Consider the following 25401-nt stretch of genomic DNA (forward strand, 5'->3'; position numbering starts at 1 on the left):
CTCAAAACTCTTTTCAACTTGAAAATCAAGAAATGAAATCCCAGGGCTCCTGGGTGACTCAATCAATTAAATGTCTGACTTTGGCTCAGGTTGTGATCTCACAGTTCATGAGTTCAAGCCCAGCATTGGGCTCTCTGCTGCCAGCACAAAGCCCACTTCAGATCCTCCATCTCCCTCTATCCCTCTCTCTCTCTCTCTCTCCATCTCAAAAATAAATAAACATTTAAATTAAAGAAAAAAAAAAAGAAACGAAATCCCATTTTAATTTGCACTGTTTTCAGTAGCGGCAACTTCTTATACAGATCAATACTGTCAGATGAAAGGACTTATGTTAAAAAAAGTTTTCCCCCTAAATTAACAATAAAAATCAGGTATGAAGGCATTTGATAAAAATAAGTGTGAGATTTAAATGAAGAAAATTACTATATTTAAGGACATAAAGTTTTTAAAGCAAAAATGACATAGTAGGTTTCTAAGCTAACTATACAAATACAGTAAAGATGTCAACTCTTCACTAAGTTGATTAATTGGTTTCAATGTACTTCCAATCAAAATCTTAAGAGAGATTTTTCTTTTTGGAACTTAATAAGGAATTTTAAAATTTAATCTAGGAAAATAAGCAGGTGAGACTAGGCAAGAGAATGTTGGGAAAAAAATGTCATAAAAAAGAATTACATTAAATAGTATATTATCTATTCCAGAATTATTAAGATCCCATTTTTTTTTGTAAATGTGTTAACGAAGTATAATATATATATAGAAAAGCTGCACAAATTATAAACTCAGTGAATTTTCACAAAGCAAACACACCCAGATCAAAAAACAATAACCAGCACCACACTCCCTCCGAAGAGTAATCACAATCTGGTCATAAGATCTCATTTGTAATTTAAAAAAAAGACCCCACTTGTAATCAACTCTACAGTGGTCTACTGATATACAGGAAGATGCACTATTTTAAATGTTCATTTTGATGAGTTTTGACAAATTTACATATAACCACTACCACAACAATCAAGGTACAAAGCACTGTAACACTCCATTTCAATTTCAAATTATCTTTCTGTGTGGTTGTTTGTACTGACATAGAAAAAAAAGCACAGGTGGACACACTAAAAACTGGTAACTAGGAAGTGAAACTGTTAGTGCTTTCACTTCTTTAAAAGTTTTATGTGAAATAGTTTTTTTTTAACACAGAACAAATGATAATATAACAAACAGTCCTACATGTACCACCCCCTAAAATAAATGCTAATATGTAAATTTAACAGCAGAGATGCAGTTCAAATTCTTCCTCAGTCTCACTCCCTTCAGTCCTCCCAGAGGAAACAATGATACACTAATACTTTACTCCACACATACATGATGTTTCTTAAGTTTACATGAGCAAAGGAGAGATTATTTAATAAATGGTATTGAGATAACTGTTTAAAAATGCTCTGGCTTTGGGGGTCCGTGGGTGGCTCAGTCAGTTAAGCATCCAACTCTTGATTTTGGCTCAGGTCATGATCTCAAAGTTTGTGAGATTGAGCCCTGCATCAGGCTCTGCGCTGACCATGTAGAGCCTGCTTGGGATTCTCTTGCATGCACTTTCTCTCCCTCTCTCTGCCTCCTCCCCTGTTCATGCTCACACGTGCTCGTACACCCTCTCTCTCACAAAATAAATAAGTAAGGGCGCCTGGGTGGCTCAGCCATTTAAGCGTCTGACCCCTGATTTCAGCTCAGGTGAAATCTCACGGTTTGTGAGTTTGAGTCCCATGTGCTGACCATGTGGGGCCTACTTGGGATTCTCTTTCTCTCTTCCTCTTTCTGTCCCTCCCCTCCCTCGCAAAAAAAAAAAAAAAAAAAAGATAAACTTTAAAAGAAAATGGTTTGGCTTTGGCCAATAGTTCAAGTAATTATCAGCTAAATTGTTTACAAATTTTGAACCCTAAAGATAAAATTTTACTATTCCTTGATTTTTAAATCTATATTAGAAACCATTCTTATCCTAAAAAGATAAAATTCCTAACATTATTCTTTAATCTACCTGTAAGACATTATCATAAAAAAACTGAAAGGAGGGGCATCTGGGTGGCTCAGTCGGTTAAGCGGCTGACTTCAGCTCAGGTAATGATCTCGCAGTCAGTGAGTTCAAGCCCTGCGTCGGGCTCTGTGCTGACCGCTCAGAGCCTGGAGCCTGTTTCGGATTCTGTCTCCCTCTCTCTCTGACCCTCCCCCATTCATGCTCTGTCTTTCTCTGTTTCAAAAATAAATAAACGTTAAAAAAAAAATTTTAATAAAAATAAATAAATAAATAAATAAATAAAACTGAAAGGAAAAAAATTTAAATAAAGAATACATGGAAAGCGAAAGTTCGTTCGCATTTCTGGCCAGCCAAAAAGTAGAAGGCAGTGACTAACAAAATGATATCATTCATTTAATTACTTCAAAGTTTAGCTTCTTTAAACTTTCTTTCTAAGGGTATAATAAACCATTTATATTAATAATGTTAAAAAAATGCTATCCTCTCAAAAAGTCCTAAAATCAATCTAGACTTGATTTTTTTCATCAATCATTCTAACATGTATAAACTACCTACCTGAACTACTGTATCAAATGAAGGACAGCAATGATCAGAATCTCTGAGTTAATGACAAATTATAAGCTATTTTAAGATGTTCAAACACAAGTTTTTAAAATTATGTACTAAAGAAACAGTATGGAATTCAGCAGTGTGTATTTAATCGAGGAATGCTTCAGATAGGTCTTAAAAGAAACAACAGGAATAGGGAAGCAAGTCAGAAGGCATGCAAGGCAGGATGGTAAATACAGGCAGAATTATGAACTAAATAATGTCCACTCTGATCTATAAGGCTGGATCAGAAGAGTCATGGTACAATAATAAAAGATAATTTATTAATTATACCCTACTTAGTTCCAGAAAGATTTAAACTTCTAAGTAAATATTAAAAATGTCACAAGATGGCATAAAATAAAAACTTAGAGAAGACATGAGTATCAAAATAAAAACCAGAAACCCACCTTCCATAGAATGGAATTCTTGCTTTGGTAGCATTCTGTTTTAGTTGGTCAAAAGCTCCTATAAAATAAAGAATTAATGAGTTCTCAGACTTGAAAATAAAAATTACAGAGAACGGTTTTCAAATTTCAACACATTACCTGCTCTGAATGTGTCTGCACATATCAAACAGGTCTTCCAACCTTTCCTCTGGTAATAATATGCTAACTGGGAAAATAAGATTTAAAAAATACAATATCAATAAATACAAATTATTATACACAAAATACTTTTGTTTACTCTTGTTATTTACTTAAGGATTGAAGTAAAACTACTCATATTCTCCTGAGAGTAGTAGTATTACATTTTTAACAGTTTTAATTTTAATTTCAGTTAGTTACCAGTATAATATTAGTTTCAGGTGTATAATACAGTGATCCAACACTTCCATACAACACCCGGTGCTGATCACACCAAGCGCATTCCTTAATCCCCATCATCTATTTTGCCCATCACCCCACCTACCTCCCCTTTGATAACCATCAGTTTGTTCTCTATAGTTTAAAGAGTCTGTTTCTTTTTTCTTTAAGTTTCTTTATTTTTGAGAGAGAGAGAGAGCGTGAGCAGGGGAGGGGCAGAGAGAGAGGGAGAGAGAAAGGTAGAATTCCAAGCAGGCTCCGCACTGTCAGTGCAGAGCCTGACACGGGGCTCAATCTCACAAATCATGAGATCATGACCCAAGCCAAAATCAAGAGTTGGACACTTAAACGACTGAGCCACCCAGGCACCCTAAGAGTCTGTTTCTTTGTCTCTCTTTTCTTTTTCCCCTTGCTCACATTTGTTTTGTTTCTTAAGTTCCACATATGAGTGAAATCATATGGTATTTGTCTTTCTCTGACTTATTTCACTTAGCATAATACTCTCTAGCTCCACTCATGTCATTTCATTAATTTTTTTGATGTTTATTTTTGAGAGAGAGAGAAAGACAGAGTGCAAGAGGGACAGAGAGAGAGGGAGACACAGAATCCAAAGCAGGCTCCAGGCTCTGTCAACACAGAGCCTGACGCAGGGCTCGAACTCAAGAACCTTGAGATCATGACCTGAGCTGAAGCTGGACACTTCGACTAAGCCACCCAGGCACCCCCATCCATATCATTTCAAATGGCAAGATTTCATTCTTTTTTATGGCCGAGTAACATTCCATTATATATATATATATATATACACACACACACACACACACACACACGTATGTATTCCATTCCATTTCATTGTATATATATTATATTCTATTATATATAATATATATTATATATTATATTCTATTATATATAATATATATATTATACATTATATATATAATATATATACGTATATACACACACCACTATTATTACATTTTTGAACACAGCAAACATTCCATTATATATATATACATATATATTTATATTTATATACACACACCACTATTACTTTTTTTAAATGTTTATTTCTGAGACAGAGAGAGAGAGACAGAGCATGAGTGGGGGAGGGGCAGAGAGAGAGGGAGACACAGAATCCGAAGCAGGCTGCAGGCTCTGAGCTGTCAGCACAGAGCCCGACGCAGGGCTCGAACCCACAAACCATGAGATCATGATGTGAGCCGAAGTCAGTCGCTCAACTGACTGAGCCACCCAGGCACCCCTACATTTTTGAACATGGCGAATTTGCTAAAGAGTTTAAATTCTAACTGCCATACAGTAACATTCAAAGGACATAAAATGATCAAGCAATACATTACCATAGTGAAAAATACTAACTACTATTAATGTTAAGTAAAAATAAACAATAATAGAATCCTCTAAGAAATAATCCTTTTTTCTTTTTTTATAGACTATAACATAGTTGAGGCTTGTGAAACAAAATCCGGTAAAAAACTTGAGGCATTTAATTCTGAAGAAAGAGGTGGTATAATGAATTAAAAATTAGTAGAAGGATATGCAAAATAAAGATCTATGATTATGTTGGAGGGGGACACTGTGAAAAGAGAGCCTGGAACCACAGGAGATAAGCTAAACTTTCCATGTTCTCTTCTCCAAAAATCATATCCTCATGTCCTTGAAGTACAGGAACAGTCTCTTTGGTAAAAGAAACAGGATAGCTATGTAGAAGTCTACAATTCTTATAAAAAGCAATCACAAGGGAGACTCTGGGATTCTTCTTACCGTACAAAAAGCTATTACAAAAAAATAATAAGATACATCAAATAACACAAAATTGTAAAGCGAGCATTCTAGCCTGGCTTTAACATAAAACTTGATATATACAAACATATATGTTCCATGACTTTTTTTAAAACTAAGTATAATTTACCTTTGAACATGTTGTTGTTTTACCACTCCCTTGCAATCCAACAAACATGATCACATTCTGTTTTCCTTTAGTGGGTGTCCATGCTTTAACTCCAGGGTCTACAAGCTATGTACCAGAAATAATAAGATTGGGTTAACATATGCTTACATTCAAAACCCCTATCGCCACAACTTCTAAATTGTAAAAATAATTTAAAGGCACTTTGGTATAAAAGGCAACCATAATCCTACCATTCCCATAAAACTTGACTATTTCCCTATTTTGCCTACAGAGGCAAATTTTCCATTTTAGATTCTAGATTAAAAAGCAAACTGGAAATAATGTGAGGAATCCTACAGAGTTTAGAGATCAGACCTGGGTTTGCCACTAACTAGCTGTCTCACTTTTCTCAACTACAAATGAAGAAGCATGACTGGATAAATTCTCTGACCTCATATACGTCTGAATTTCTTTTTTTATTTATTAGTCTATAAGAAACCAAAGGAATAAATGAAACTACTCACACAATAAATGGAAAAATACTAGAAGACCACTAGCAGACATCTGTTGCTCTAAAAAAAGTTTTTATAGTTCCTTCCTTTTCTCCCCCTACCACTGAACCTATATCTGTTTTTTTTTAATGTTTATTTATTTATTTTTTTTTTTAAATTTTTTTTTCAACGTTTTTTATTTATTTTTGGGACAGAGAGAGACAGAGCATGAATGGGGGAGGGGCAGAGAGAGAGGGAGACACAGAATCTGAAACAGGCTCCAGGCTCTGAGCCATCAGCCCAGAGCCCGACACGGGGCTCGAACTCACGGACTGCGAGTTCGTGACCTGGCGTAAGTCGGACGCTTAACCGACTGCGCCACCCAGGCGCCCCAATGTTTATTTATTTTTGAGAGAGAGAGACAGAGCACAAGCAGGGGAAGGGCAAAAAGAGAGGGAGACACAGAATCCAAAGCAGGCTCCAGGCTCTGAGCTGTCAGCACAGAGTCCAAAACGGGGCTCGAACCCACGGACTGTGAGATCATTACCTGAGCTGAAGTTGAACGTTCAACCAACTGAGCCACCCAAGTGCCCCTATTTTTTCTTTTTTTTTTTTTTTTTTGAGAAAGTGAGAGAGAGTGAGAGAGAGAGAGACAGACAGAGAGCACAAGAGGAGCAGAAGGAGTAGGGGTGGGGGGAGAGAGAGAAAGACAGAATCTTAAGCAGACGCCATGCACAGCATGGTGCCCAATGGGGCTCAATCTCCCAACCATGAGACCATGACCTGAGCCAAAATCAAGAGTCAGATGCTTAACTGATTGAGTCACCCAAGTGCCCCAAGACCCATATATATTTTTTAAAGCTCTAAGATTCTCACCTTAATTTTCATGACCACGGAAGCAAAATCAGTTCTAAGGTGATACAAAGTAATAGGCTATATTTACCACTTGCAAAATAAAATTTCACCAATTGCTCATAATCTAAGCAAGAGTTGGGATATTTGGTCTTTTCAAAGGGAATTCTGTAAACAATGAACAGTTCAGAAAAGAAGACTTGTCAAGAGTGACTTTCCATACAAAAGTAAGACCAATAAGGTAAAACCTGATGCTAAAGAGGATAAACTCAAGAGAGGCCCTTCCATCCATTAATCTGTAGTGCAGTTTTACTTTTTGTAACCTGGCTTTGGGAATTGTTGCAGGAATAGTACTGGCCTTTCATATCTATACTCAGAACTTTGTATTCAGAAAAGTCAATAATAAACATAGGCCCCTTCAGAAAAGTTAATAATCTTTCCGTTAATATTTTTAATACAGATGAATATTCTATAAAAATGTAAGTAAGTATTCTGAAATAATATTCTTGTTCGCAGTGCTAATGTATTTTTACCCACTGAGGTCTACAGAGAATCATAGCACAATCCTGATATACTCTTACCTTCACAAGTTCTTTAAATACAGCGTGCTGAATCATTTTTCTTTTGTTAAGACCAGATGCCATCTCTTCAAGATCAATAGCAGACCTTCATGATGATGGTTATTTGTGGGTAGGAGAGAAAAGCCAGTTAAGACGTTCTGAAAAAAAGTTTCTGCTCCAGAGAATGTAAAAATATTCAATCATTCACATTAGTAGCCCTCTGATTAACATGCATATAATTACCACAGATTTATAAGTCTATATCCTAAAAAACTGATCAGGAAATATTAGACGCAAGACTGGTTAGTTTTTCAAGGTTTTTTTTTTTTTAAGTCTAAATATAAATTTGTCCTCATATCACCACAAAGTATTAATTTTATTTACTTATTTTTACATATATACTTTATACATCTTTACACCCAGCAGAAAATAGGATTAATTTCTCTAATTCTAAATGTGTAAATGCCAGCAGTTCTACATTCATTACCCAGTCTAACAGTATGAAAAGGAAAGATGGCCTGGACATGACAAGGGCGAGGATTCAAGAAGTTAACTGAGGTGCCTGTATTACTCTATGAGCCCTGCCCCAGTCAGTGCCTTTCCCAGTGAACACAGTAACTGAGATGACACACATTACTCCTTCATTCAAATACGGACAGAAAATCAAAAAGGAGAGCAAGAAATGAATACAATTCTCCAATAATGAAGGAAGCTCATTAATGTCATCTTAAGCCTGAAAAGGATAAACTGGCACCACTTTTGTATGAAGAATTGTTAAAAGGCTTTTATATCGAAATACTATACTGTATATGATTGAATCCATCCAAATAAAGGAGTAAAATGGAAAGAAATCCATAATTAAATGAAAGCCACATGTAGTTTATTCTTTGAAACATCATTACGGAAACATACTATAAATACAGTCTTGCAACATATGAGTTCTATTCTTTTCAAATGCTTAAAGCAGAAACATTTCTTGATATAGCAGACTTTTCTGGTTAGCTCCTCATCTCAGTAAACTAAATTCAGTTTTGCCTGCTTTTTACCTGATTAATTTAACTTACTTTACATTTTCTCTTAGTTGCTTCACTAGTTTAATATTAACATCTGCTTCCAATAATGCTGTACATACTTCTTTTAGCATAGCATTTAATACCTGCAAATAAATAAATACATAAAAATTTAACACAACCCCCCAAAAAAGTTTAACACTCCCCGTGTATCATTTCAATCTTATAAAAACAATGGCTGATTACTCATCATATACTACCATAACTTAATAAAAATAATACTACACTATTATAGGAAAAAAAGTTTTTCAATAAGCCTTAGAAAGAGCATTTTATCAAATGTCTAATCATGTTGTCAAAAAAAGACATTCTATTTAGTTTTATTCAACCAAATATTATCACAATTTTATTCCTATATTAACGTAACAGTAGTAAAGACTTTTTCTTTAAGCCAAAGAAAGTTACTACGCAAGAGATGCTGCTATTGAACACCTTCTGTGGCTGATACACAGCACTTTATATTCACTATATCTGCTTAATTGCACTACCATGGAGGAAAATATAACAACAACAACAAAAAATAACCAAGTCTGACCTAGCAGTCTTACTATTTCCACTCAGAGCAGAGGAACAAAGTTGAAAAGAAAACTATCCTCCATTGATAACTCACTATCAGGGCACCTGGGTGGTTCAGTCGGTTAACCGCCCCACTTGATTTTGGTTCAGGTCATGATCTCATGGTTTGTGAGTTTGAGCCATGCATCAGGCTCTATGCTGGGAGCCTGCTTGGGTTTCTCTCTCTTTCACTCTCTCTCTCTGCCCCTCCCCCGCCCACACTCTGTCTCTCAAAATAAATAAACATTGAAAAAAAATAAAAAAAAAACTATCATATGTTTGCTGAGTTACAAGGCCAGTTAAAAGGTCACAAACTATAAAGTCTTAAAAAAGGTGAGGCCTTGGGGCGCCTGGGTGGCGCAGTCGGTTAAGCATCCGACTTCAGCCAGGTCACGATCTCGCGGTCCGTGAGTTCGAGCCCCGCGTCGGGCTCTGGGCTGATGGCTCAGAGCCTGGAGCCTGTTTCCAATTCTGTGTCTCCCTCTCTCTCTGCCCCTCCCCCGTTCATGCTCTCTCTCTGTCCCCAAAATAAATAAATGTTGAAAAAAAAAAAAAAAAATTTTAAAAAAAAAAAAAAAGGTGAGGCCTTTGTTGCTCATGTAAATAAGTGTTTACACACTAAACTGTAAGCTCCATGAGGACAGGGATTCTGTAGTCTATTCTGTCACTGCCAAATCCCTGGTGCCAGCAAAAATGTATTCCTTGGGGCACCTGGCTGGCTCAGTCAGTGGACGGTGTGATGCTCAATCTCAGGCTGTGGGTTTGAGCTCCACACTGGGTACAGAGATGACTCAAACATAAAATCTTTAAAAAAAAATGTAGTCCCTCAAATCTTCTTGAATGAATTCCCATCTTCAACTCACTTCGTACATCCTACAGAGGCTTATCAGATCTATCTCTCACTAAAAGGGCCTGATAAAAATGGAACTGATCTTTCATTAGAGGGATTTCTTCTTGTTAATTCCCTAGCAGCACAGTACTAGGAACAGAGAAGTTTGCTAATTCAAGCAGTAGCTTTAACTCTACTTCCCACTAAGCTCTTTTCCCTGGTTTCTTTTTTTCTCCACTATAAACATAAAAAGCATAAAGGTTACACAATAGGGAAAACTGTTTTGAAAGCTGTTGTTTTATTTATTCTGAATTCCAAAGACTAAACAATGGTTTTAATTATTAGAAAAAGCACTGGATGAGGAATTAGAAAAAAGACACTAATCCTGGTTCTTCCAATAAATAAACATGTGAAACTGACTTTCTGTTGCTGTTAACTAAGAGGCTGGACTAGCTAAATTCAAAGATGGTCCCAAAATTATTCAATTCCATTAGCTTATTAAAATATTGATAACAAATTCTGCATTAGAATTTCTTCCCAGTGAGCACTGAGTAATGTACAGAAATACTGAATCACTGTATTATACACTGTATTGAACTAATATAGCACTGTTTGTTAACCACACTGGAATTAAAATTTTTTTTAATTAAAAAAAAGAAAAGAATTTTTTTTTCAAACTTCCAAGTTAGAAAGTACTTTTCATCTATTATTTCATTTGATCCTTAAAACCATCTTATAAGGTAAGTGCTTTTTTCTTATTTTATACATTAAAGAATCTGAAGTTGACTTGCCCAGATTTCTATCACAAGCTACTAAGTAGGTCACTAAACAAGGTCTTCTAAAACCAAATTCAGTACTCTCCCATTGGTACCACAAAATATAAAGTACACTTGTGGACTCTTATCTTTTTTCAATTCACAAATCATTAAGACACAAGACATGGGGGGAAAAAGAAAGAAATATTTTAAGAATTTTTTTTAATATATATTTTTTTATTTTAGAGAGGAAGGGGGGCAGAAGAGGAGACAGAGAGGGAGGGTGAAAGAGAGAGAGAATCTTAAGCAGACTCTATGATCAAAATGACTAACACACTCTGCATGGAGCCAACAGGGGGTCCTGAGACCCTGGGACCATGACCTGAGCTGAAATCAAGAGTTGGATGCTCAAATTTCTGAGCCACCCAGACACCCCCAGAAAGACATATTTTAAACTTAAAACAAGAAAGCCAGGAGGAAGAGTATTTCAGACACCATACAAGGAATCAGCTTACAAAATCTCTAAAACAACTGAGTGAAGATTTCAGAGAAAATGAATCAAAGTAGACAAAATAAAAATACTAGCCTTTAACAAGAATGCTAAGTAGAAGTCAAAGAGAAAAAGGTGAGACACACACACATGCCTAGCCAAGAAAAAAGAAGCAGGACAATGAAGTTTTAGGCCTATGTCAAGAGACAAAGCAAAAGTATATCTCCAGACCTAAGCCCTTTTTTAAAACATAAAATGTATGTCATTTTTACATGTTAGTGAAGGTTCGTTTTTTTGTTGTTGTTGTTTCTTTTTTTATAATTCTTTATAGCAAGTTAAACAGTAAGACGGTCAACTCAATAAAAGACACTAACTAGTGTCTTCAGTTTTAAGTGTTTACCTACAATGATTAAATCTACAACAGAACAAATATAAACAGAGAGATTACTAATAATTCACCTCCCCAATGCTAGTAATGATGTGCTATCACATGCATTTCACATATTTTACATACCTCTTCATTGATAATGGTGGCATTGCTCAATGAGCGTAATGCTGATGTTATTTTTCTTCCAAGGTCTGCTAGTACCATCTTGAAGGCTTTGGTAGATGTGATTACAAGAAAATCTAGGAAAGAAAAAATTAAATAAAAACATTTGAAAATAATCAATACCGGTTCCCATAACTGGAGACTTCTAAAAAAGAGTATTTAAATTCAAATAAAGTACTTCAGTCTTCAGATACTGTAACCTTGGGGTGCCTGGGTGGCTCAGTCAGTCGAGTGTCCGACTTTGACTCAGGTCATGATCTCATGGTTCCTGAGTTCAGGATGCACATAGGGCTTGCTGCTGTCAGTGCAGAGCCCGCCTCGGATCCTCTGTCTCCCTCTCTCTCCGTCCCTGTCCCTCCCTGGCTTGTGTTCTCTCCCTCTCAAAAATAAACAAACATTAAAAAAAATAGATACTGTGGGGCACCTGGGTGGCTCAGTCGGTTAAGCGTCCGACTTCGGCTCAGGTCATGATCTCACCGTCTGTGAGTTCGAGCCCTGCATCGGGCTCTGTGCTGACCGCTCAGAGCCTGAAGCCTGTTTCAAGTTCTGTGTCTCCCTCTCTCTCTGACCCTACCCCGTTTATGCTCTGTCTCTCTCTGTCTCAAAAATAAATAAACGTTAAAAAAAATTAAAAAAAAAAATAGATACTGTAACCTCAACCTCTATAGCCTCAATCTGCCACTTCAATATAGGCATGCCCAAAAGCTAAACCTACCACTTGATGATGTATACCTAATTGGGATATTTTATACAAATCAGCAAATTTAACCTATCAGATAATATGCTTTGAGGAAATGATGGTATGATCTCAAATCTGGAGATACATTTGAACATGGACATTTTGAACATACATTTGAATATGAGAAAGAGAAAGAAAAGGGGATTTCCACCCAGAAATATTGTCTAATTTATCACATAAAAAGACTTTTGTAAACTATTTTGATTCATGCTCTAAGCCAAAAAAAAAAAAAAGTTTTAATTAATAGGACACCTAACTTTTCACACACATTATATTAGCTCATCTTACTCTTCTAATAACCAAGGAAAGAGGTATATTACTAATCTTCCCATTTTAAAGCTGTTCTTGATTCCCCAACTCTGAAACAAGATAACCTCAAAGACCCTATCCAGCTCTAAAACGTTACAGTTTTATAAAGTATGCAGATATACCCATTACACTTAAGTCCTATGCAAGGATTTATGGACGGTAAGCAAGCAAGCATGACAGGTGGTCCCTGGCCTCAAGTTGCTTATCCACTAGCTGGTAAAACAAGGCACATGAATGAATGGCAAAATAAATACTAAGGGAAGTCCTCTTGCCTGACTGCCTTGAACCGGGACATTGGCTTTTTCCTACCTTCAGGCTCAAACGAAACATCAGCTCTTCCTGGGTCTCAAGCCCGCCAGCCTTTTTAGACTGGAACTACACCACTGGCTTAGCTCTCCTAGGTGTCCAGCTTGCCAAGTTGAAGGATTTTGGGGCTTAATTAGCCTCCATGATCACATGAACCATTTATTATTCCTTATAATAAGTCTCTTTTTATATATGTGTGTATATATATAAATGTGTGTATAAATATACACACATATATACACATATATGTAAATACACACACATATCCTATTGTTTTTGTGGAGACCTTTAATAACACCAGTAAAGTATGAGTTCAAAGTTAGTAATGAAACTTTATGATCAATGGCCAATGATTATTTCTATAAAAATTCTAAGCAAGAAAAAACAGGCTCAAGGAGACAGAACAGGCTGTACAGAGAAGCTTGAATGTGAATTTGATCCTGAAATATAGGTAGAACATGGGCAGGTGGAAAAGAAGACAAAAAGGAATTTGAAGATGATATGGCATAAGCAGAAATTGAGACATGGAAAAGCCTGGGACATACTTACAACTTACATATACATATGTATGGACTTGTAGATTATTAAATATGCATTATTTAGGAGACAGTAAATTATATATTCTAGTCAGACAGTGGGCTATCTAATTAAAAGGAAATGCAGTTAGTAAAGGGCTCTGAAACCACGTTAAAAAGTATCAATTATCTGGTATAAATAAGTACTATCAGCAGAAAAGTTCATTTGTTCAAAACAATTTAGTAACTCTTCTGAATTAATCCAATCTAATATAGTCAACCAAGATAATCTAGACTAGATCCTACATAGAGAGTATACAGGAGATTAAAAATAAGAGAAACAGAAGGACAAAATTGCTGACTCATTCAACATCCAGAAAGCGGAGATGAGGGGAGTCAAAAGAAGCAGGAAAGGAAACGCACTCAAGGACTTATCACTGGCAAAGAGATATTCCAGGTTGAGCTCCAGATTAAACACTACACTTCCACTCACATAAAATTTAGAACCTAAAAAATTACTAACAATACTTGATGAAATTGAAAACAATTGCTTACCATAACTTGTTTACAATTACATGGTTACTTCACCTAAAAGACCAACTACTTCACAGAAAAGATCCAGCACTTTTTGTTTCTTCTCCCATACTCCTTATATTATTATTGCTTAAGTAAATATTCTTGAGGTAAAAAGTAAGAGCCAGATGTTTCAGTTCATCTCCTTTACCACTGTGCTACCAGGAGAGATATAATCCTAATTATGACACCACAATTTACTTTTTTAGAGATCATGTCATAAACATGTCATCCTCCATTTTAAAAAGCTATACTAGTTAACTAAAATAAACCTATTTCCCATATTGGCCAGATCTTTTTTAAAAAGCTTGTTAAGTTTCCTTTCCTTTTTTAAAAAAAATTTTGAGAGAAAGAGAGCAAGCAGGGAAGGGGGGGCGGGCGGGGGTGGGGAGCGGACAGAGGAACCGAAGCAGGCTCTGTGCTGTCAACAGAAAGCCCGGTGCCAGGCTGGAACTCATGAACTGTGAGATCACAACCTGAGCCAAAGTCGGATGCTCAAACAAATAAGCCACCTAGGCACCTCCGTGAATTTTCTAATACATTTTTCCTTATGTAAGTACTTATTGGCAGCACATTTTCTTACACATTTGACTGATTATAAAAACCTGCATTTCAGTAGAGGAATAATGATACCTAATAGTACCTTTTATTTATATAGTATTTCCTCTGCAATTTCCAAGGATATGTTTGTGAAAACTCCGGTATTAGAATTCTGCTCAAAACCTCAATGCCTTCCTATTTCATGCAGAGATAAAGTCTTCAAAATGGACTGTAAGGCACTCCCAAACACACACACACACTCAGTTTTAATCACATGGACCTCCTTGCTGTTGATGCTGCACTATACCACCTCAGGACCTTTGTACTGGCTGGCATGCTCTTCCTCTGGCCCACACGGGTAAGACAGCTCCCTCCCCCATCTCCTTCAGGTGGTTGTCCAGACGCAGTTTCTCAGTGAGGCTTTCCCTAACCACTTGTTTAAAATCACAATCTGCCTTCTCTTTATTTTTCTCATCATTCCACTACCAACTGACATATGATTTACTCACACTGTGCTCTATATCCCCCAACTGAAATATAAGCTGCATGAGGGCAGGGACTTTTCCCCCTTTTGCTCTCCCTATGAGCTCACTGCTTTATGTATCCTCAGAGTTATGTATTGAAAATGAACTTTACAAATGAAAACATTTAAGACTTTAAGAATAAAGCAAGACTAGGGATCCAAAGTCATGAAAGGCCTTTCAAATATCTCCTTTAAGGGGCGCCTGGGTGGCGCAGTCGGTTAAGCGTCCGACTTCAGCCAGGTCACGATCTCGCGGTCCGTGAGTTCGAGCCCCGCGTCAGGCTCTGGGCTGATGGCTCAGAGCCTGGAGCCTGTTTCCGATTCTGTGTCTCCCTCTCTCTCTGCCCCTCCCCCGTTCATGCTCTGTCTCTCTCTGTCCCAAAAATGAATAAACGTTGAAAAAAAAAAAAAAAATTTAAAAAAAAAAAAAAAAAAAAAAAAATATCTCCTTTAAGACGACTAAAATAAACCAGTGAAGATAAGATGATAAATTTAAAAAAGTCAATGACCTATGTAATTGATATTGTACAATTAATACTCATTTGCCATCACTTATTATAACTTTTTAGAATTTCTCTATAAAATTTCCAACAAGATTCTTAAAAATGACCTTCACCTTGATCTTATATGCACACTAAAATGCAAAACATCTTTTTTAATGTTACTAGCTAACCCTATATCTCAAATTAGAGTAATTTACAATTCAAGAACACTCCCTCAAAATTCTCTTGTTCAACTAAAAAGATTTACAGAAGTAAAGCAGTGTGTGCTAGAACTTCACAAAAAAGGAATCTCTACTTAGATGAGGCTATTGGAAAGGTAAGGGTAAATTACCGTATAGTATTTCATTCAATTTAACATCTATTATCTCATTCCACCCTCACAACAATTTTATGATACAAGCAGGTTAGGGAATGGCTCTTCCCTAGAAGGAAAAAAAAAAAAAGGCAAAATGACTTCCCACAGTCCCTTGGCTACCCAGTCTTAGGCCCTATAGTATGAATGATGCTTTAAAAAATAGGGTTGAATGCCCCTGCTGGCAAACTCCAGGGTCAAATTTGTTGCTATATTACAACAGAGGAAATCGTCTTTTGAAAGCAAAAATGCACACTCTTCTCCATGGCAGAATAACTGCAATGTCCAGAAAGAACTGATGAGGACCACTGCAATCAGATGTGTGAGGACGGAGCTTCATCTGAGTCACATGTTCTGACAAGAATCTGACTAGGAGTTGGATAGTGAGGTGATGGAAACAGGCTCAAGTCTGGGTGCCCTCATAAGGCAAGCACAAGGCCAAGTATCATACTTACCTGCTGCAGTGTGAAGTACTGGAAAGAGCATGGGCTTTGGAGTCTGACAGACTTGGATTCAAACCCAGCTCTGTTACATACTGGCTGAGTTACTGTGGGCAAGTTACTTAATCTCTCTGAGCCTCACTTTCCTCACCTGCAAAATGGAGATAATACCATTATCAAGATAGTGACCCTGAAGGGATGTTGTGAGGGTTAAATGAGACAATAAATATAAAACTTCCTTGTTTTCTTGAATGACACCAACTGGCTCTCCCTATATTTTCATCCGAAGTGTAAGTAAACTAGAAATTTTCTTAAAAACCTTACCCTACTAAGTTTCCTATCCCATTACCTAGGAACCACCCCAGGAATCTTTAATGCCAATTATATGTTCCTGTAATTCTATTATTCAACAGAAGCTGGAGTATCCAAACAGCCACTTTATATTATTTATAAACAATTATAAATATGCCTGCCAGAACCTTGCCTGATCTGAGATTTTATAAACAGATCCTAATGACTAGAGATTTCAAATCCTATTACAATGAAAATCCCTATAAAAAACTTATTTTTAGCCCTAGTCAGTGACTAACTTATTGGATCAGTATTAGACTAAAAAACTAAATAAATATATTATTAGTAGTAAATATCTTTAGAAAATTTACTTCTACATTATATACATTTCCATAAATTAGTCAATAGCCCAAACCAAAACTTGCTTTCCTAACTATAATACTAAATATATGGATATATAAATTGTGTATGTCATATGTATTCACATTCTAGGATAACAGAAAAATAAATTTATTTAACAAAGTGGACTATCTATTTTAGCTGCTAAAATTATTATATTTGAATAACCAACAATATAATGTTAATTATGACTTTTAAATTTGTGGATATTTTTTCATACTGAATCTTGGTCCTCCAAGGAAATAATTCATAATAGTTTATGTTTTGTGATTACAGGAGGATACGTGTTCACTGTAAAAATTCAAACATTACAGAAACACTAAAGGCAGAAAATGTAATTCCCCTAATCTTACACCCTCTTGTCCCGACAACCACCAATAACAATTTAGTACATGTTCCTACAGATTTTATTTTCTATGCATATAAGTGAGGCAAGTTTTCTCAAGAATTATGATTTGGGGTAATGAAAAGGGAAGCAGTAATGAGGGAAATTCTTTTGTAAACATGCTCGCTAATGTTAAAAACATGCTTAAATGCAAAAGACAGAATACAAAACTGTATTTATTGTATAATCCATTTTTATCTATAAAAAAATATCAAAAAATAACATTAGCCTCCAGGGAAATGCAAATCAAAGGCACACTCAGATACTACTCCACACACAATAGGATGGCTATAGTCAAAAAGACATAACAAGTGTTGTTCCGAATGTGGAGAAATCAGAACCTTCATGTACTGTTGGTGGGGATGTAAAATGGTACAGCCCGTTGGAAACAATTTGGGCAATTCCTCAGAATGTTGAACACAGGGTTACTACATATGACCCAGCAATTCCACTCCTAGGTACAAGCCAAGAGAAAGTAAGATACATCCAAACAAAAATTTGTACATAAATGGTCATTGGCAGCATTATTCACTCTAGCCAAAAAGTAGAAAGAACCCAAACATCCCTCAACTGATGAGTGGGTAAAAATAATGTGATATATCCATAAAATGGAATATTTGATAATAAAAAGAAATGAACACAGCAAAGAAAACAATCAACCAAACTAACAGGCAATGCGAGAAGATCTTTGCAAATGACATATCAGATAAAAGGTTAGTTTCCAAAATCTATAAAGAATTTACCAAACTCAACACCCAAAAAACAAATAATCCAGTGAAGGAATGGGCAAAACACATGAATAGACAATTTTCCAAAGAAGACATCCAGATGGCTCACAGACACAGGAAAATACTCAACATCACTCATCATTAGGGAAATACAAATCAAAACCACAATGAGATACCACTTCATATCTGTCAGAACGGCTAAAATTAACAACTCAGGAAAGAACAGATGTTGGCAAAAATTCAGAGAAAGGGGAACCCTTTTGTACTGTTGGTGGGAATGCAAACTGGTACAGCCACTCTGGAAAACAGGAGGTTGGTTCCTCGAAAAATTAAAAATAGAACTACCCTAAGACCTAACAAATGCACTACTAGGTATTTATCCAAAGGATACAAAAATGCTGATTCAAAGGAGCACATGCACCCCAATGTTCATAGCAGTGATATGAACAATAGCCCAAATGTCCTTTGACTGATGAATGAATGAATAAAGAAGATGTGGTGTGTGTGTGTGTGTGTGTGTGTGTGTGTGTGTGTGTGTGTGTGTATAACAGAATGCTACTCAGCAATCAAAAAGAACAAAATCTTGCCATTTGCCACAAAGTGGATGGAACTAGAGTATATTATGCGACACGTAGTAAGTCAGAGAAAGACAGATACCATATGATTTCAAATATGGAATTTGAGAAACACAACAGATGAACATAGGGGAAGGGAAGGAAAAATAAGACAAAAACAGAAAGAGAGACAAACCACAAGAGAATCTTAAATACAGAGAATAGAGGGTTGTTGTAGGGGAAGCAGGTGGGGGGATGGGTTAACAGGTGATGAGCATTATGGAAGGCACTTGGGATGCACACTGGGTATTACATGTAAGAGATGAATCACTGGGTTCTGCTCCTGAAGCCAAGACTACACTCTATGTTAACTAACTTGAATTTAAATAAAAAAAAGAATTGAAGTACTGATTCATGCTACAACATGGATGAATACTGAAAACATAATCTGCATGAAAGAAACCAGTGACAAAAGATCACATATTCTAGGATTCCATTTATATGAAATGTCCAGAAGTAAATCTACAGAGACAGAAAGTGGATTAATGGTTAGGGCTCCGAAGTTGGGGGAAAATGAGGAGTGACTATTAATGGGTATGGGGTTTCTTCATGGAGTGATGAAAATGTTCTAAAATTGATTGTGGTGATGACTGCACAACTCTGTCAACACACTAAAAAGCACTGAATTGTAACTTTAGGTGAATTGTAGGATATGTGAATTTTATTTCAATAAAACTGTTAGCAAATAACATTTATCATTTCTGGATGAATTTTTATTTTCTTATTTACATCTTTTTGTAATTTACAAATTTTTGGTACGACTATTATTTTTTAAGTCAAAGGTAAAATTAATTATTTTTCAAAGTTCTCCTTGTGAGAATTACAATGATATTATACTGGGGATTGAGATGAAGTTGCCACATGGATTCATTTAGTTATTCATTCATCAAACACCTAGTATGTATTCCAGAAATTGTCCCAGCATGAGAAAAGCTCTAACTCCAAAATCAATAAATTACATCAATTTAACACAGACAAAACTCCTCCATTAACTTCAGAAGATAAATTATACATCATACCATCACTGACTTACCTGCTTTAATTCTGCAACAAAGGTTATATTCAATTACAACGAAAAGTATCAGGAAATTCCCTCTTCATTAAAATAATCTGTTTCCAAATTTTAAAATTCCTTTTAATCAAAAACAACAACAATACGACACTTTATAGTTTGATAACAGAAAAGGCGTACCAAAAACTCAATTAGCAACAAGAGGTAACAGTTCAAAAACAATGAGAATCATTCCTTTAAGATACTTTTTTGGCTATCAGGTCAATTATAACAAGAATTTTTATGTAAACTTTTACCAAGATTAAAACAAGTCAAAAGAATTCCTTGGAAACAGTATGTCCTGAAGTTGAACGTAGACTGAAAATACGGAAGAGGAGGAATGAGCTATTTCAAGCAATGGGTTATTTCAGCGACGTTTAGCTAACACCTATCAGCTAAAAATTAGATATTCAATCAACCTCTAGGGATAGTAACATCAAAAGGTGTTGGCAGAAGTGGCCTCATCTAAATTCTTCATTAGGAGAGTGAAACAAGGCATCAGATTTTGAAAAACTTCACTGGCTACATATTAAGTACAGCCAGGCTTAATAACCATTGCATGAAGCAATATTCTTCAAAGAAAAACAGAGAAAGAAAAATCTGTTCCATAATTTAAAAAGATTAGAGTCAAATAGCAAATACTTTGGAGGGAGAAAAACTTGAGAGGCAAAGAGACTACGTACACTAATCTTATCCCAAAAGTCTAATGGAGACGTGGGCTTGAACCAGGGAAGCAGAAAGCAAAACGGCTCAAGTCAAGCCCGTAAAACAGAAGCTACAGGACATAATGACCAAATGGTTGTGGAAAATGAAGGGAAAAAAAAGGCAAAAGTGACTCCAAGGTCTCAAACAGTAACCAGATGGCCAATGATGCCATTAACCAAAGAATGGAAGGCAAAGAGAAACTGGTTGGAAAATTAAAGAGTTAATACAGAAAAGGTTCAAGGGGCTGTAAGGTTTTGTAATGTTGTATTTGTAAAGTTTTACTAAAGTTGGATTTTGAGCACATCTACTAAAATATTTTGTAATGTTCTACTAAAAGTTGGATACTGTGCACATTCATTTTATTATTCCTTAAAAATTGAACATACAAATATCACAAAATTCAAGTACAAACAAGGAGTCAAAAACATGTATATATCATATAGTAATAATGAAAAGAATTTAAAAAAAGGAAAGTTGAGGTAGTAAGCTTGGTTTTGGACGTACTAAATTTATAGAAACTAAAAAACGATATCATTCATGAGACAGAAGTTACAGGAAAAAAAAAGAAGTTACAGAAGTTTGGAAATGGTTGGCATACAAGGATAATGCCATGGAAGCCATGGATGTAGATGATAATTCTCAAGAAGACTGTGAAAGACCATTTGGGTTACAGGGATGGCAAAGAGCCAACAAAAAGTAGTCAACTAAGACTGAGAATAATTAACAGGGATAGAAGCCCTTACTAATTCCTTACCCTCTCCAAAAGCATACAGAAGAAAATCAACTTTTTTAAAGCTACCATTTATATTTATCTTATTAAATTCCAGAGGTGGATCCAGAATTCCCAGTTAGGTGAAATTAGAGGCAAGATCTGTTTGAAGAAGGGCTTGAAGATGCTTTTATTAAATTAGAAAATACTAACTGACCACATGAAAACATCAAGAGAAAGAGTTTTAAGGGAAATAATTTACCCTTTGGCATCAACACTGCTATATTCTAGACACTGCCCAGAACAGATCACCTAATCTTTCATCCCCATAATAAGTTATTAGATAGATGAGGAAACTGAGACTGGATTGGACTAGCAACCTGCTGAGGGCCACAAATCCCCCTGAACAATCTCATCTGTGTTCCCATAGCTATCATGGCTCTTTAAACTTTCTCATTACTCATCTTGCTATAATGTATATTTATGTGCCTCTCTCACTGTACTGTTAGCTCCTCAATGGCAGTATTTTTGTCATTCATTTCAATATCCCTATAGATAGGAATAAGTAAATACTGTTGAATTAAGCATATGAAAGAACTAGGTGAGAATAGCATCAAGAAAGACAATAGGGGAAAGAGTTTAAAGAAAGTGTCAAATGTACAGAAAGAGCCATCGTATATCTGAAGTCACCATTGGCATTGAACTGATATCCCGTATTGTTTATTGAACGCCTACTATATGCAGAACAATGTGTCGAGCACAACGGACACGGAAAAATAAAATCTCGTACACGTCAAAAGGTTTTCGGAGAAGTAGCCACATCTAAATTATTGATCAAGAGAGCAAAGCAAAGAGCCAGGCCTGTAATTGCCTACATCTAATTTGGCTCGGGTAAATCTGAAGACAACTTAAAAGGGTCACAGTGCATCCTTTAATAAAACTTCTGACGGGGCACACGAGATGAAAAAGGGCCAGTGCACCTCAATCTCGGTGACGAGAGTCGGTGGCCAGAGAAGCCTACTCCCTCTGGAGTCTCTAGCCCCCAAGCAGGGCTGAGGCTGCCCCTAGCTGCCAGTCCGTGGTCGGGGGCGGGAAAAAGCAAGACACTTACCGCAAAAGGCACCGCTACCGCTGTGGCCCAAAGGGGCCGGGGATTCCTTCGCGAGGCCCCCGCAACGTGGGGGGAAACCAAGAAAAGCAGGGATCAGACAGACAGATGCGATCCCACAGCCCGACTTCCCAAACTATACAAACTAGGGCTCCAGCGCCCAGCACCGCGACGCCAACTCCCACCAGCTGGAAGACCGACGATTGCCACCGAACCTTCCGCCCAATGAGGAAACGTCACCACTCGGCGTAGTCCAGCCTCTTATGAAAAGGATACACTTCCGCTTCCGGGGCACCTGCCGCGTACTTTCAGTGCTTTCGCTGAAAGGGTTTACTGCGATGTTTCTTTGCTTCGACTGGCTTTGGGACATTCCGTTTCCTATTGCCCAATCACTGCGGCAGCAAAGTGGCAGTACAGGATGTTCTCTAGGGATGCGATCTCAGGAAATAATTCCGGCCTCGAGAAGTCACCTTAAAAAGTGACTGGGCAGTGCACTGCCAGCTGAAAGGAGAATCATGAGAGATGCAATTCAAAGTAGGGTTTCGTCCCCAGGCGCACGTGTGAACACCAACAAGGGGCGGGGCTTAGGGATTTCGCAGCCGGGGGAGGCGGGTTCCGCCGTGTCGGATCTGGAGTGGAGACCGCTCTCTGCTTGCGCGTGCGCATTGCGAACCTTCCCCGACGCTGTTTTCTGCTCCAAGATGGAATTCCGCTCCGCGCGGCAAGCAATAATGCAGCTGCTACGTACGGTGGCTCCGGCAGACCTCCCAGCGCTGCTCGAGTGGATGAGAACTACCCGTAAGCGACCAGAGCCAGACGCAAGTGGTTGGGACAAAGATATACTATAGGTGTTGACCTTGGGGACCTAAGACAGCATGAGGCCGAAAGCCTCCTAGGGGTCGCTGTGCCGGTCTCTGCTCCTCTCTATAGGAGAGGTTGACGGGGGGCACATTTCAAACCTTAGCAGGTTCAGAGTCCAGTTTGGAATTGGGTGCAGGAAGACCTGGCTCTGGGTTGTTTGTGATTGTGCTGCAGACTTCAGACAAGCCACCTAGAGGCTCCTTGTGCCTAATCCTTTTCTGAGGGAAGAGAAGGGGTGGAGGGTTTTGCCCTCCCCACCGCCATTACTCCCACGAATTTGTGGCTACCAGTAAGGTTAGTTACTACCTGAAAAAGCACTTTGCAAAAGGTGTTTCAGTGTGTGGGGCAGGAAGCTTTTACCCTACAAGCAAAGTCACCTGTAGCTAGTGCATTTATTTTCTCAGTTGTAAAATGGACCATCAATTTAATAGCAGTTTTCCAGGGTGAGGTAAGGGAGAGATTGGGGGGTGACTTTGATTTTAAGCTGTTAATAAAATTAATAATACAAAAAAGGACAACTTAGAATCGAGGAAATGTGGCAATTAGGTCCATTTATTGAAGAATGGTTACTGCTTTGGCAAAGTGAAGCCTGGTGAAAGCACAAGATAACAGGATATTCCTTGTTTGAGAACAATGCCAAAAAACCATGCTACCTTTATACCTCTAAACATTGATTCCCATGTTTATTTTCATCCAGACTCATGATTTGAAATATTCATGTGTGCTGATAACTTCCAAACGTAACTTTTTCCTAGAACTCTCTTTCTTTGTGATGTTATTAGTCAATCAGTAGGATTGGGTATTTTTACTATTATTACACATTTGGGGGGATCATTTTAGATGAGAGGCCAAAATGAAATTAACTTGGAAAACTGATAGAGTTAGCCTTTTAGAAAGTGGAGAAAACCAGACAGGTAGATTCAAGATAGGAATTGCTGAGTCAAAATATGCTGAGTCTCCTTATTTAAATTTTGTATTGCTAGTTTTATTTATCATATCCCGATTGATTATAAAAACCATAGTAGTTTCCGTTTGTTTTTTTCTGCATTCCTCAGCACAAGATCTTTTATTCCAAAAGCCCTAAGTGCCTACAAAAATGCCACCTACTGCCTGGTTCTGGCAATTGCACAGTTACTAAAATACTCTTATCCTCAAGATTTCAGTTTTGTGGAATCATTTGTAATCTAAATTTCCAGTTTTAGAGACATCAGTTGAGAGCCCCATTTTTCAAAATCAGGAAAACCTGTAAGCATGTCTTGGGTGATAATTTTGTAAACAAGAAGACCCAAGATCACTGACTTTAGAGTACATTTTTACTTTTTTAAAAGCTCTTTTTGTGCCTTTCTCCAGCAGATCCTGTAGTCAGAGAGCTCATGCAATTTATTAAATGATTTAGAAAACGACAGTGAATTTCTGAAAATGTTTATTAACATGAATATTGTAAGAAATGAGGGTGTCACTTTGCTTTAAATGGAGTGTTTTAACATAAATCTTGAAAAGCAACTTATTAGTATACCTTTTTTAGGTGGTAAAATATACATAACATAAAATTTACCATTTTAAGTTATTTTTAAGTGTACAGTTCAGTGACATTACATACATTTACGTTGTGCAACCATCACATCTGTCTCCAGAACTTTCTCATCTTCCCAAGCTGAAATTCTTAGTATACTTTTTTATGAAGTGGCTCTAAACAGAGCACAAAAGATTCTTCCAGTCAACCATTTTTTATTTTCCTAACTAATTTCCTTCTTCTAGGAAAAAAAAATTATCTTTTATCTCTAGCATTAAGTCACTTGCATAATATCTTATTTGTATGACATTTTCTTAAACTTTTAATAAGTATAAATCTCCTTGAATTTTTATACTATTTAATGAAATAGCAAGAGACAATAGTAGGTATTGAGTATGGCTTTGGTTTTGAGTTTTGCAATGCTTATTGAAACTGAAAAACATGTTGCTAACAGGTAAAATCATAATCATTTTAGATACACAAAAGGAAGGATAATCTTTTTTAATGTATATTTTTGAGAGAGAAAGAGAACGAGCAGGGGAGAGGCAGAGAAAGAGGGGGACAGAGGATCTGAAGCAGGCTCTGCACTAATAGCAGAGAGCCCGATGCAGAGCTCAAACCCACAAACCATGAGACCATGACCTGAGCCGAAATCAGACACTTTACTGACTGAGCCACCCAGGCACCCCAGAATAATATTCTTGATCTCTGAAGGAATAGTGGGATTATCACACCAACACCTGGAGTCATTTA

At 36.9% G+C, this 25401-nt stretch overlaps 2 protein-coding genes across 11 annotated transcripts in view; one reads left to right on the forward strand and one right to left on the reverse strand.

Annotated features, from left to right (window-relative positions):
* SRP54 (signal recognition particle 54) overlaps positions 1–22477 on the reverse strand; it is a 41123-nt gene extending 18646 nt beyond the window's left edge. The window contains exons 1-8 of one of the 3 annotated variants that reach the window (XM_086709929.1): positions 22278–22477; positions 16300–16435; positions 11449–11561; positions 8300–8391; positions 7257–7341; positions 5354–5458; positions 3163–3229; positions 3025–3082 (exon numbers count right to left, since the gene is read on the reverse strand). In XM_086709929.1, coding sequence (XP_086566055.1) covers positions 3025–3082; positions 3163–3229; positions 5354–5458; positions 7257–7341; positions 8300–8391; positions 11449–11561; positions 16300–16330 — 551 coding nt within the window. In that variant the 5' untranslated portion in view covers positions 16331–16435; positions 22278–22477. Of the gene's footprint in view, positions 1–3024; positions 3083–3162; positions 3230–5353; positions 5459–7256; positions 7342–8299; positions 8392–11448; positions 11562–13908; positions 14034–16299; positions 16436–22277 lie in introns of those variants that run through there. The other 2 variants (XM_025919538.2, XM_086709930.1) reach the window with 2 other exon arrangements.
* A 17-nt stretch (positions 22478–22494) lies between these two features.
* Positions 22495–25401, forward strand: part of LOC112855725 (uncharacterized) — a 69154-nt gene continuing 66247 nt past the window's right edge. For 7 of the 8 annotated variants that reach the window (XR_015252428.1, XR_015252429.1, XR_015252430.1 and 4 more), the window contains exon 1: positions 22495–23072. Coding sequence is in view for 1 of the 8 variants with exons in the window: in XM_086709933.1 (XP_086566059.1) it covers positions 22790–23072 (283 nt within the window). In the remaining 7 variants the exon portion in view is untranslated. The remainder of the gene's footprint in view (positions 23073–25401) is intronic. The other variant, XR_015252434.1, reaches the window with a different exon arrangement.

This window comes from Puma concolor, chromosome B3 (genome assembly GCF_028749965.1).
Source record: "Puma concolor isolate L17-30 chromosome B3, mPumCon1.1.hap2, whole genome shotgun sequence".
Lineage (NCBI taxonomy): Eukaryota > Metazoa > Chordata > Mammalia > Carnivora > Felidae > Puma > Puma concolor.